This window comes from Ictalurus punctatus, chromosome 15 (genome assembly GCF_001660625.3).
Source record: "Ictalurus punctatus breed USDA103 chromosome 15, Coco_2.0, whole genome shotgun sequence".
In the NCBI taxonomy this organism is placed as follows: Eukaryota; Metazoa; Chordata; class Actinopteri; order Siluriformes; family Ictaluridae; genus Ictalurus; species Ictalurus punctatus.
This window is the reverse complement of record NC_030430.2, coordinates 22337953-22352975: the sequence shown is the minus strand read 5'-3', so window position 1 is coordinate 22352975 and position 15023 is coordinate 22337953. Positions and strand designations below refer to the sequence as shown.

Genomic DNA, 15023 nt, shown 5'->3' with positions numbered 1-15023 from the left:
TTATTCTATCAAAGGAGTGAGTGAGTGATTTTCTCTTTGTCTTTTGTTGTTTGATGAACATTAATGACACAGACAGCAGCAGGTTTATTAGACCTAACGCACAGATCCAATATACTGAATAACCAAAGAACCTTAGGTGGAACTGTTCTCCCCTCAGAAGGTGGCGAGTTAAATGACTCAGCATCTACGCATCCGTATATGAGAAAAACTTTATTTTAGGTAATTCTATTACGCCCTTATATACTGTATAATTTATTTTGATTCAATTATAATACATTTATGACACTATTTTTATACTACAATTATTACAAACCAAATTCATTTCTCAGAAATAATTTGCCTTCCTAAAGTTAACAAAAATGCATCTTCAGTGAGACCGCTAATTGCAGATTATTTATTCCCCATCACATTCATCTTATTATGATTTCCTGTTCACATCGTTGAAACGGGCGGCACTCATGACCCCCGTTTCTCATTAAACATTTTGTGACTAAAGAAGTGACAATACTAAAACCATGCAGCATCCGTATTCATAAACGATCTAATTAAATGTGTCAACAAAGGGTTTTCCTATCTTTAGGGTTCCTCTTTGTGGAAACTAAAAAACATTCATTTTAGGCAAAGAACCACTGAAGTGATTTTTTTTTTCTAAAGGTGTATTAACTGGGTAATGATATGTCACAAACTCCAAATTATTGGTAATTATTTTTTTCTTAATATCTATAACTTGGCAGCAATTTCAAACTGTGGTACTTTGTACTTTTTCAAGGGTTCCTTTGAAGTTTCATTGGCTAATTAATGGTTCTTAAAACCTCCTAAAAGTTTTTTTCTGATAGGGAACACTACTGAGAGGTTTGTTCTTGATCCTCAGTGGGACAACTAACGAACTAACCACCCCCAGACTTAGTTACTTCATTTTGAACATCAGGTTAGATAATTTATATTAGAGATTCTTTGCATACACCATATCAAACTGCAAAAAAAAAAAACCTAAGTGTAACATAAATGACACCAGAAACGTGTTTCAGGGACGTTCCACAACACTGAATGTAAATATAAAAGGATAAAAAGTATTGTATCGTTCATTAATAAACTAAAAATGGTAATCTTTGGAAAATTGGTTCTACACCACCAAGGCATTGATCATTTTCTTAAATAATAAAAACAAAACACATTTCTCCTGTAAAGCAAAGAAAAATAAATCAATAAAAATAATCAAAAGTGTGCTAAATTGTAAGTCTAGAAGAATGTTTTGAGCAAAATATGTATACATTCATATGCTGTTCTTTCTCGAAAAGCAGTCAAAAAGTTAGTTCAGATCACAAACTTGTTTATTTAATTATAAGGTCGGTTAAAAGAATGAAAATACTCGGAAGTCTTGAAGATACTTTATTTTATTTTCTCTGTCATCCATGAATTTGTTACTAAGTACATTAAATGAATTCAGCCTTTTTTTCCTGAAAACGTGAAAAAGACTTGACAAAAGGCCAATTGAAAGACAACAAGTGCCACGATTGGACATATTAAAGATGTAAACCATCTTACTCCAGTGAGATACCCACATAAACACAGTTGCAGATACGTCTGAGGTAGTTTACGTCTGAGTCCAAACACATCACAGTAACATTGGTTTCCAGTCCGTTTAGACTCAGGCCTGTTTTCCTTCTGTTGCAGAAACTGAGTTCATCTCGCCAATGAACTTCTGCTCCGGAGTCGTGCCATTTGCAGAAAATGGTGTCATTAATTTATGTAACATCCGTAAGAGGAACGCAACAGAAATCACATAAGACAAAATACTTTGTTTTAGATTGGATAAAAGGATCAAAAACAGTATTTCTTTTTCTCTTGGGGGTCTTTAAAAAATCCAGATGAGCTAAAAAAGAAAAAGAAAAAAAGAAGTGAAGTAACTTCCTGCTGTAAGGAACCAGAAATCATATGTTCCTTCAGTAGCGATCCGATTTTCAGCATCATTGTTAGCTACTTTATATTTGAAATCATTTGCTTTTACAATGAACTTTCTGGAATGAACAGAGAGAAATGAAGAGTTACAGGGAACGAGACGAACGAAATTGGCGTTCACTCTTTACAGTCGTTCCGTACGTCATCAATCTGCAGAACGCAACAGCACATGTTTAAATTTCACCTTAAATGCTAAAACACCAAGAATAAAAGCTACTTTTTTTTTTGATAACTCCTGAATCTATAGTTGTCTCAGTTTCATTACTACTGAAATGCACTCTAAAATCCCCACTTAAAAAAAAAAAAAAAAAAAAGTTCTCTACATCCACTACATCATTTCGTACAAGGATTCACTTTGCGTCTCTAGCCAATATCATGATAGGAAGAAGGCTCCCCTGCGGAGAAGTCCACTAAAAGAGGTAGATTATGTACTGAGTGAGCTGCGAGTTGAGATGTGAATGAGACCACAGTTCAAACTGACTCTTAAGTCATGGAAGTGCTTCTGACTGAGAAAAAGTGCTTGTACAATGGAGAACACTGTGATAATCCAGTCTCTTTATCCAAAGAATATTACAAGGTACAGAACTGTGCAAAAGTCAGAGACAACCCTTTTGTTTACTTCATTTCCAGCCAAAATGGACATCAAGTGCACGTAATTTGTTTTTCAGTGTCGAAGTGACTCCGGGAACGTACACACTTAAGCCGCACAACTAAAGATCTGACATTTCAGTATTTAGCATGTCTACCCTTATCTTTATTACAGCTTTCAATCTCTGTGTGCGGTTCTTAAAGAAATCCCCAAGGATGATACCACGGTTTGTTTGTTTTTTGATAACATCTCTAGTACCCAAAAAGAATCCCAAAGATGTTTGTTAATATTGAGAATTGGACTCTGGGATAGCAGCTAGTTTCGACACCTCATCTCAATCTTCTTAGCCCCATGCTTGGGCTCGTTATCTCGCTGTAGAATGAATTAGTTCCCAGAAAACGGTCTAAATTGCATTATATTCTCCAAGTATTTATCAGCGTTTATTCAGCATCCCAATGCCTTCCGATGTTGTTGCACTTCCAAAAAACTCCACTTGATCCTCGTCATAGTCCTAAGAGTTTTTCTGTTTCTTTCTTGGGAGTGTACATACTGTCAAAAATTCCTTTCTTGTGGTTTAAAATGTATTTATTTTTAAATTCTTTTTAAAAACTTTTTTTCAGAAAAGGCTTTTTGACATCCTTTCAGACCCAGCTGTCTTCTCAGTGTTAGATATTCATATTTAAAACAAGAGTGGAGCTTGATTTATTATGATTGATTTTTTTGGCCATCTCTAACTACCGTTCATCTCAGCGTGATACAGTTGTGCCCAAAAGTTTGCACACCCCTTACAGAATCTGCTAAATCTTAATACTGTTAACAAAATAAGAGGGATCATAAAAATCCCATGTTGTTTCTTTGATTTAGTGCTGTCCTGTATAAACTATTTCACATAACAGATGTTTACATATAGTCCATAAGACAAGATAATAGCTGAATTGATCAAAATTACCCCGTTCAAAAGTTTACATACCCTTGATTCTTAATACTGTGTGTCATTACCTGGATGATCCACGAATGTTCTTTTGTTTTGTGAGAGTTCTTCACAAGTCCCTTGCTTGTCCTGAGCGGTTAAACTGCCCACTGTTCTTCAGAAAAATCCTCCAGGACCTGCACATTCTTTACTTTTCCTGCATATTCTGCATATGTGATCCCTTTCCAACAGCGTCTATATGACGTCGAGATCCATCTTTTCACACTGAGGACGACTGAGGGACTCGTACACGACTATCACAAAAGGTGCGAACATTCACTGATGCTCAAGAAGGCAACACGATACATTAGGAGCCAGGGGGATGTAAACTTTTGGACAGGATGATCGGTGTAAATTGTTATAATTTTGTTTAAAGATCTTTTTTTTTTTCTCGTTTTGTACTACCCTTCAGACACTAAATAAAATAGTTACATGTCTCCCAGAAGACAAAATACTAACAATTTACCACACCGATCATCCTGTTCAAAAGTTTAACAGCTCACAAAACAACTATCAACTATCACAAAACAAAAAAACAGTCGTGGATCATCCAGGTAACGACAAACAGTATTACGAATCAACGGTATGTAAACTTTTGAACGGGGTAATTTTGATAAATTACAGATTCTGCAAGGGGTATGCAAACTTTTGGGCACAACTATTTATGCAGTGATCTAGAGTTAGGGTTAGCCATCATCGTTAAGGTTCCGTTTCTCCACACATCAGGATGTGGAAATTCCGGTGCTTTACAACATAACTTCCTTTGACTTTCCACTTCCATATGCAAGGTAAGTATCCGTCTCAAAAAGATCTCCTATAGCTATTTTCGACGCACACGGCCTTGTTCGAACGCGAGTGTCACTTTTAAACGGTAAGTCTTAACGTAATGTCAGTGAGACTTTTAGGAACGCCTTTTGTTGAGAGATCGCAGCTGCATCTTGTTGGAAATATGGAAAACTCCGCAAAGTAAAGAGTTAACAAAGTAAACCTGTTTCAAGAGTTCTTTGCAAAAGGTATGGGTTCTTAATTTTTTAGATCCCACCCCCCCCAGTGGGCCAACTAAAGAAGGCGTACAAATTCTAGCTTTAAAACTGTAAAGAGCGTAGTTGTGTTGGCTTCTGGCGTGAATTGCAGTGGAGAGTATCCGAGGAACACTGTGTGTTAAGCAGGAATCCATCCACGCGCACATAAATTCACGTACTTTTGTACGGCTTTTGTTTAGTTTCCAGTTAAATACACGTTTCCTGCATTACTGATGTGGAGAAATTAAGAACTTTCATTGAACTGCCATCTTGACCGGAAGTTGAATAAACGGTGGTCTCTGAGTTTTCGCACAGCATCGTATTTCCTCAGTTTAGTTCAATGCGGACTTCTCAATACTAAATCGATCTAAATAACACCGTAAAATCACTACAACCAAATAAACTGTTGACCTACTAAGAAAAAACAAAAACAAAAACGAAGTCAAAACTATTCTAAAACAACCTCTAGTCAATCCAAAATTCTCAGAAATTATTATTATTCTACAGAATTTAGTGAGCAGTAACTGTAAAGTAAGAGCCTTCAATCGAACAAGTCCACTGAGCGCTTCGATTTATGTGTATGCCATTTGGCAAGAATACTTGTCACTCAGGTTTTAAAAGAAACATCACTGTTGGAAGGCCTGATGGAATCGAGGTAGAGTAGGAGAGAAACCAGGAGGCTGATTTAAATGCCCCAAGGCCTGAGGCTCGTGCAGCGGCTGTGGCTGAAACGAGGCGAGTGGCCCAGAGAGCTGAGAGGTAGGAGTCGGCGAGCAATCTGTGGTAGTGGTAGAGTATCCCATCACAAGGCCCCCTGAACTGTACGGTGGGAGGCCAAATGGCAGGAAGCCCAGCAGTGGTGAGAGGTCCACGTTAGCAGCGGTAGGCGAAGGCTCGGCAGTGGTGAAGGAGTTCCTGAGGGTGAAGTGGGCACTCGGACCTCCCAGACTATCAGGAAGAAGGTCGCTCGGTCTGGATGCAGAGGTTGCAACTGTAGCCTGAGGTGGCATCGGGCCACACTGGAGCTCATTCAGGAAGTTCTCCATCTCAGCTTTCAGATATGAGGTAGCGGAGGCAGGCTGGTATCGCTGAGCCTCGTGGTACTGGTGGGGCTGGTGCTTGCTTGGCTCAAAATAGCAGCCCACACCCATTGGGCTGGATAGGGACCCAGGCACCACAGGGTGATGGTGACTGACCCCGGAGGCAGAGGCACCCTGCAGACCTTGGGGGTTGAATATACCCATCGAAAAGGCTTCCGAGGCATCCTTAGGGGATCCCGAGGTGCACATGGTCAGACTTGGTTCTTCCTTTACCACACTGGAGGGTGCAGACGTGAGGACGTCCAGCTCCTGGGCATGACTCTTCTTCAAGTGGCGTGTAAGGTGGTCACGTCGGCCGAAGCGCTGAGCACAGCGAGGGCACAGGAAATCCCTTCTGCCTGTGTGCACCACAGCGTGACGCCTCACATCCTTTCGAGTGAAGAAGCGCCGGCCGCAGCGCTCACACTGGTGCTTTCGCTCCCGCACGGCTACGCCTGGTGGAGGTCGGCCGGTATGAGTGCTCAGGTGCTCGAGGAGAGTCGGCATGCTTCCAAAAACCTGACGGCACACCTTGCAGGTAAGATCTCCGGTCACAGACGTGGCGTGGGTAGCCACGTGGCGTCTCAGACCCAGCCGAGTGTTGTAGTGTTTGCCACACTCTTCACACTGCAGGTCTTGCTTGTTGGAGTCATGAGTCTGTAGGTGGCTGTTTAGCTGCTCCTTTCCATGGAACATCGTTTCATACGTACGAGCAGTTTTTAGGACGTTTGTGCTTGGACATCTAGGAGAAGCCATTTTTTGCACAGCATGATTATGATGGGTTTTACGATTATGTATAAATATACATATATAAGAGTCGATGGGATTCAGAATACCAGAGATCCAACTTTGTCATATAACTTCTCTTGAGATGGTTGGAAGTCCTTTTGCATATTCAACATCCTGCACAAAGACACAAATATGCGATAAAGTTTAGCTTTAGTTATAGACCAGGTGTTGTATTTATTAAGCTCTTTCTATTGTACTGAGTCGACTTACTCAGCATTCATTTATTGTCTTGTGTTCTGTTGTCCATTTGCACTGGAACATTCACAATTTGCACTACATATTGCACCATTTCATTCGACTATATATTATACTATAAGGCTAAAATTACAATAAAGCTCTCTACTCGACTCTTTTCTGCACTTCATACGTATACAGTCCCCTCTAAAACCATTGGGACGGCAAGGCCGGTTCATTTCTTTGTACTTTACACCAAAGACATTTGGGTTTGAGATCAAAAGGTGGAGATCAAAAGATGAAAGTTTAGGATTTCAGCTTTTATTTCCTGGTATGTACATCTAGATGTGTTAAACAAAATAAAACATAGAACATTTTGTATTAGAACACCGAATTTTTAGGTGAGCATTAATATACAAACAAATAAGCCTTGAAGTAAATTAAAGTAAATAACACTTACTATTTGGTTGCATATCTCTTGCATATCTAACTGCATCAAGCCTGTGACTCAATGACATCAACAAACTGTTGGTTTCTTCTTTTGTGATGGTTTTCCAGGCTTTTACTGCAGCCTCCTTCAGTTGTTGGTTGTTTCGGGGGTGGGGGGGTCGGGTTGCTGAGTTGGCAGTGTGTTTTGGATCGTTGTCTTGCTGCGTGATGAAGTTCCTCCAGATTAATTGGGATGCATTTCTCTGTAAATTGGCAGATAAAATGTTCCTGTACACTTCTGAATTCATTCCGCTGCTACCATCATGATTTCCATCATCAATACGGATCAGTGAGAATGTTCCAGAAGCAGCCATGCAAGCCCAAGCCATGACACTACCTCCACCATGTTTCACAGATGAGCTTGTATGTTTTGGATCATGAGCAGATCCTTTCTTTCTCCACACTTTGGTCTTTCTATCACTTTGGTAGAGGATAATCTTGGTTCCAGAACTTTTGTGGTTCATCTCTGTATTTCTTTAAGAATTCCAATCTGACTTTCCGATTCCTACTGCTGATGAGTGGTTTGCATCTTGTGGTATGGCCTCTATATTTCTGCTCTCGAAGTCTTCTTCGAACAGTGGATTGTGAGACCTTCAGCCCTGCCCTTTGGAGGTTGTTGTCGATGCCACTGACTGTTGTTTTTGGGTTTTACCTCACAGCTCTCACAATGTTTCTGTCATCAGCTGCTGTTGTTTTCTTTAGCCGACCATTTGATGTCTGTTGCTCAGTACATCGTTGTAAGTGTGTTGTATGTCGTTTAACACATCTACACATAAATACCAGGAGATAAAAGCTGAAATTCTAAACTCTCTTCTCATATTTATCTTTTGATCTCCAACCCAAATCTCTTCGGTCTACAGGACAGCAAAGACTAAAATAAAATAAACCGGCCTTGCCGTTCCGATACTTTCGGAGGGGACCGTATACACTCACTGTCCACTTGATCAGGAAAAGCTGTACACCTGCACATTCGTGCGGTTACACACAACAATCTCTAGAGTTTACACAGAATCGGCGAAAAACAAAAAACTTCGAGTGAGTGACAGTTCTGTGGGTGGAAACGTCTCGTTAATAAGAGAGGTCAGAGGAAATCGGCCGGATCGGTTCGAGCTGCCAGGAAGGATGTAATAACTCATATAACACTCTTTACAACCATGGTGAGCAGAAAAACATCTCAGCATGCACAAAACATCAAACCTTAAAGTGGATGTACTACAACAGCAGATGATCACATCAGGGTCCACTCCTGTCAGCCAAGCACAGGAATCTGAGTAGGGACGGGCGATATGGACTTAAAACTATATCACGATATTTTCTGGTATTTATTGCGATAACGATATCAGTTACGATATAAACATAGCATCATACACCACTGTTTTTAGCTACAAGTGATAGCTGTGATCTTGAGAGCCTCAGAAACACAAACACTGATCTAAAAGTAAAACTGATTTTCTGTAACCAAACCAGTTCCAGATTGTAGAGGTGGCTCCTCGTTTAGCGATAAACTCCTCCTCGGCTTCACGTCCGCCTTCCGTCGTACTCGTTTTGATGCGAAAGGGTCGCGGAACGTCGCCCACAGAAATACGTCATCAACTAGGCTTTATCGTTATCATCACGGGAAGAGTAATTCTTATTGCGGGGAGAATTTCTCCCGGTATATCTCAAACGATAAGATATCGCCCCATCCCTAAATCTGAGGCCAACATAGGCACAGATTCAACCAAACTGGACAGTGGAAGCAATCTGGATCGAAACTGAAACAAATCAGCTGGTCTGTTTCCAGTCTTCCACTTCCCAGTTTGCGTGAGTCTGTGCCCATGATAATCTCTGATTCCTGTTCTTGTTCTTCTGTCCTTGAACCTGATGTGATCCTCTGCTGTTGTAGCCCTTCCACTTCAAGGTTTTTATATTGTGTGCATGCTGAGATGCGTTTCTGCTCACCACAGTTGTATTTGAGTTACTATTCTCCTCTGATCTCTCTCATCAGCCAGGTGTTTCAGACAGCAGCTCCTCCGCTCACAGGATGTTTTTTTTTTTGTACCATTCTGTGTAAACTCTACAGGCTGTTGTGTGTGAAAATCCCAGAAGATCAGCAGTCTCTGAAATGCTCAAGCAGCCCGACCAACATACATGTTTGATGTGAACATCACCTGAAGCTCTTGAGCTGTATTTTATGCTGCTGAAATATGATTGGCTGATTAGATAACCGCATAAATGAGCAGGTGTACCGGTGTTCCTATTAAAGTGACCGGTGAGTGTATATGAAACACCGAGTTGCTACAAAACTGCATTGTACTGTACTAACTTTATGTATGACCGTGTAATAACCACATTACTATATTAAACTCTTCCGCCATTAAACAAAAAATCTTCTAAAACATATATATAAGTTATATAAAACTTATTCTAACTTATAGCTGTTATATTATCCCCTTCGAACTGTTTAAGTTGCACTCTGATCCGTTTCATTTTAGTCTTCATGCTCAAGATAGGGAAATGAATCAAAGGCCAGGAAATGGAACAGACGCACAGGTACAAAGCCGTACACTTAAAGCAGGCTGTCTATAAAATTTTTCCATTTGCACTTGCACTGTTTGGGGTTTTTTTTGTGCCCTTTTTTTTCTTTTTTTCCTGTTCATTCAATCCAGTGTTCAGCTACAACCAAATATAAACTTGAAATTCCTCTGCTTAATTAGATGCTTACCAGAAACATAAGGTTTAGAGATTAGAAAGGATTTCACCCATATGAAAAGGGTCGTATAAAAAGATCTTACGTAGAGGCGAGTGAGTGTAGCCTGTTAATATAATTATTACGATATAACTAATGGAATACAACTGAAAAATCAAGTGCAACGTCATTCTCAGAGAAATAATTATATATAAATCATTACAAGTTCTTTTATGCATGTTTAATGTCTCGATCCTAGAAGAACTGGGGTTTTTTTTTTCCTTTCGTCAAAATTCTGCAGTGAAAATTACAGTATAATTTGAATCTCCCCAAAAACCCCAGACATAACAATTACAGATTATATTGTGTATGTTTAAAATCTTACAAAATTCTGAAGAGATAAAAAAAAAAAGAGGCTATGACTGTAATATGAATTTAAATATGCTTAAAAAATATACTTGTGGGTTTTTCCCCTTCTTTCAAATCTGTCACGACATAGGATATTTTTCAAACTATTAAAAAATGAAGCGTGTAAAAGTTACTAGATTTGAAAGAGTCTATATAAACAATTCGATCTCATTTGGTTACCACCTGACACTTTAGAAAAGGAAACGCACCAGAAACAAAAATGTCTTGGATGTTTTTCATGTATATAAAGTGGAATATAAAGGAAATATTTATATGCAAATGACACTAATGGTAAAATACTGTGTGTGTATATATATAGAGAGAGAGATTTATATATATATATACATATATATATATATATATATATATATATATATATATATATATAGAGAGAGAGAGAGAGAGAGAGAGAGAGAGACTTTTTATTCAGTGCAACAACTTTGCTCTTAGTCAGCAGAAGTGTGTAATGCTGCATGCATTAGACCCCCATCATCATCATCCCACCACCATGCAGCTACAGCTAACACACACACACACACACACACACACACACACACACACACACCATTCACATCACACAATTGCAACAAAACATCTAGACTACACATGCATATTTGGGCATCCATCGAAAAACAAGTTTTCTCAATCGAAAAAATCAGAGAAAAAGCACAAAAACAACTTTATGTGCTATAGATATAAATAGATTATATATGTAAAGTATATATGCTCAGTGAAGGTTTGTTCAACCATTAGTCATCGAAATGCTTTTTTTTTCTGTTGTTTTTTTCTTTTTTACCGGGCAAGTCTTTTCCCCCCACTTTTAAATCGAAAAATTACATTATGCATAAAAAAAAATTAAAATAATAATATCTATATAAATATTTATGCACATGAGATATTTAACCAGATTTGATCTGAACCACGGATTCATTTGATATTTAAGGGGGAAAAAATAATAATTATAAATGCATTAAAAACATCAGAGCAGCACTCACCACAAAACTTTAAAGCCCAGCAAAAGTCCACTTTGTGTGCCGGATCAGATCACTAACCAGGCTCGAAAAACACGCTCGCTCTGCCATTCCTGCATCCATCAGCACCCAAAACATTTACTGCAATACATTTCTCATTTTTCTTTTCATTTCCCCCGTCTTTCTTTTTTTCTTTATTTTCTGGAGTTTGTCCAGGCCTGCGGTGTTTTCCCTCTAAACACAGCGGCGCTCGAGCTGCTGAAGAAGAGCGCGTGCATTGTGGGAACGTGACGTCACGCCCTTTTTTTTCGTTTCCTTTTTTTATAGCTCGTGCATGGCTTTGTAGCCTTCATCTCTATTTAACTTCAGTAAATCATCATTTCAACTATTTTGAGTACTCAGGAAATAAATCCCAAAGTGTGTGTGTGTGTTTTTTTTTTAAATGATTGTTTTTACTCACTTTTGCTTTTAGGTCATTTTATGTCTAAAAATGTTGTTCAACGTTTACTTCAAATCTTTGTTCCGTTTCCATGGCAATATGCATAGAAATATAGTCGAATCAAACGGTTAAGTAGCACAGCGTCGACTGACGGTTTTTCGGAAATATAAAATAGCCAAATGTTCTAAATAAACTGTCAGTCAAACTTTTATATATATATATATATATATATATATATATATATATATATATATATATATATATATATATATATATATATATATATAGTTATATGTAAGCATAACACAATATTAAATTATTTATGTATATTTATTTATATGAGCAGGAGACTAACAACCTCCACTGTTGCCAGGGGACAGATTTAATGAAGACTGTATGCATTTTTTTTTTTTGTCTGAAAAGCTAACATTTCAGACAAAAAAAAAAAATGCATACAGTCTTCATTAAATCTGTCATATAGGATTAAAAATATACATATGTTCACCTATATGCCACATTTTTAAATGTGTCAAATTCTATTTCAAACAAAACAAAACAAAACAATACAATCCCTCATAGAATTTTTAATGGTTCTAATACTTATAATGGGAATTGTATTGGTTTTAATGGAAGCTGTAATGGTCCCCCCGTGGGTCTCTACTGGTAATTTGTGGCCTTCTGTTGGTGGCATTTTGTATCTAGAGGATACCATTAAGGATCTACATCCTTAATACATCCTACTACGTAATGGAAACCATTTGGTAATTGTTTTAATAGTGACCAACTAATGGTTTGTACTGGTTTATAATTTGTAATGGAAACCATTAGAATTTCTGTGATGGTTCTATTGCTTTTTTCAGCAAGGTAGGCTACATGTAGCTTAAAATAAGAGTGATTGGTTAATGCTGTGGTATAACAGTAATAAAACTAAACAGTAATACTGCAAGTTATAATATACATATACACTTGTATACAGTATATGCTTACATACATATAATCTTACTATTAATCACCTGAAGTGCAGAAAACTTTTGATATAATATTTAAGTTTTAAAAAGATTATTTGTCTTTCTGACTATCTAAGTCCTGAATGATATCGAAATTCTCCAAAATTTCCTTTAACCATTATATTAACTATTCATTATGGACACCATGTGGGACCATGCTTACAAACGTCCACTGTTGACAGGGAACAATTAACATTTAGGCTAACAATTTAGGTACAAATCATAAATATGTGCAATGCATAGGGTGTTCGTTAGGTCTGTCAGGTAGGATGGAATATATATATATATATATATATATATATATATATATATATATATATATATATATATATATATATATATATATATATATATATATATATATATATTCATTCATTTTTTCTTTGTTTTATATTTACAATTTCTAACACTTTATATTTTAAAAATGTGGTCATTTTGTTGGCTTTTCCCCCCTTATATTTTATATCCTGCATGCCAGTTTTAATTTCTTCACTTTTCTTTCCTGGCCATAACTATTTTCTAAGGTCTGAGAATAACCAACTTTCCAGAATACCCCACAGTTTCACTTGATAACTCATTAATTGGAATGACTTATAATGATAGTATGATAAAATTCAATACAAGTGCAGTGCACATACACAAAGAATTTCCTGCATCTTCATTTAAATTTTTTTTGTTTTTTTTTTATGTCCAGATGATACAGCAAGAATTTCACAATTGTCCAATTACATGTTTGATCAAAGAACTTAATGAATTTGTATTAATATAACTTTGTTATAATTTATGACAATCTAGTATTTCAAGTCACTAAAAAAAGGCTTCTTATAATAAGAAGAATAAGACAATGCAAAATGGTTTTCTGATGAGCGCATTAAAATTAGTTACTTTAAAAAATAAATAAATAATCAGTCAAACAAACAAATAAATAATTTAATTACAGGGAATCCAGTTAATACATTCAATCCTTCATTTGGATAGAAGAAAAAAAAACTTCAAAGCCTTGGATAAAAACAAATCGGGTCACTGAGATTGTTATTAAAAATCTCACATCAATAAGAGCAAATCTGCAGCACCTAAACTCCACTTAACATCAAGCAAATGACCAAAATGACCTGCTTCATACACATCATGTCCATAATGCATTATCACAATAGTAAACTTTGGGAGCATCTGGAAATCATTCAGAATTTAACAAATGGTCTTTTTTAAAAAAAAAAAAAAAAAAAAAAAAACAAGCAAAACTTAAATACTATATCAAGGGTTTTATTTATTTATTTTTTACTTTGAATGTTAAAAGATAAGTAATCAGATAGTGATGGACAGTAAGGTGGTAAGTAATAGTAAGCAATATACTGTATATAAGGAAAAGAAATCTGATGGGACATGCTGTTATAGGAAATTAATCAACAAAGGTGGTGTAATGTGGCTGAGTGTGAAGGAGAGTTACTGTTAACACACTGAAGTTGATTATGTTCCAATAATAGCACATCCAGAAATGTTTTATTACTCTTATACCACAGCAAATTGGCAATGATTATAATTTCAAATGTTTTTTTTAAATTGTAGCTTCATTGTAGCATACATTAATTGTAGCATACATTATAGAAGCTATAAAGTCACTTCCTTACCAGACTCTCTTTTTCTCTTCATCAGAAATTTAGAAGAGAAAAAAAACCAACATAAAAACACAGCTTGTCATGTTACTCAGAAACCAGAAAGCACAAAGTCTTCTATACTGAAGACTTCCCTGTAGTGGAAAACTGTAGTGTTATAAAGTGTTGACACTGGAGACTCCTTCCACAAATGTTTCCTTACTGAAATTTTCCACATATCAACTATTATTATTATTATTTAAAACAATACTTTTTAATCCATTTATTATTAGCCTAGATTACGTGGCGTGTCCACCATACAAGCATCATGTAAGCTGTTACTATAGAAACTATAACTTATTACAAAGCATGCATTAATATTAAACTTTGAATTAAATTATACTACTGCTGTCAATACAGTCAGAGCTGCGGTTATAGTCAATTAATCAACACCTTTCAGAATAGTAAATGGTTTAGTGCTGTTTTAAGTATCTAAATATCTTTATCTAGTATGTAAACGGTTCAATTATTTCAGCTAATTCATGTGTAATGATAATCAAATAATGCACACATTGTGCACTTTTCAAAGGCAGACTGGATGATGAAACAAATGTAGAAAGAGAAACGAAGACAGACAGATTTCAAGCCTTTTAGCGTTACTGTTATGTCCGGTGGATCTTGGCAGGAATTAGATACCAGCACAATATATTTTGATTAATTTTGATTATCAATTATTTTTTGATTTGATGCAATTTGTCTATAAGCATCAGCTGTCCATCATGGAGTATATTTCATTCCTACTCCTTTTCCCTTTGTAATTCATGCTTTATAGTAATCCCAGTGTTAATGATACCTAATCACCCAAAG

General features: G+C 36.7%; 1 protein-coding gene across 2 annotated transcripts; it reads right to left on the bottom strand.

The window, feature by feature from the left end:
* Positions 1-1384: 1384 nt before the first annotated feature.
* plagx (pleiomorphic adenoma gene X) lies at positions 1385-11376 on the bottom strand. 2 transcript variants are annotated; one of them, XM_017487803.3, is made up of 3 exons: positions 11143-11376; positions 6456-6522; positions 1385-6361 (listed from the first exon to the last, which is right to left on the bottom strand). In XM_017487803.3, exon 3 carries the CDS (start codon positions 6313-6315, stop codon positions 5167-5169), a length of 1149 nt encoding a protein of 382 aa, XP_017343292.1. In that variant the 5' UTR covers positions 6316-6361; positions 6456-6522; positions 11143-11376; the 3' UTR covers positions 1385-5166. The 2 variants fall into 2 exon arrangements, with proteins under 2 accessions (XP_017343292.1, XP_017343291.1); XM_017487802.3 differs by having other exon boundaries at positions 1385-6522.
* Between the last annotated feature and the right edge of the window lie 3647 nt (positions 11377-15023).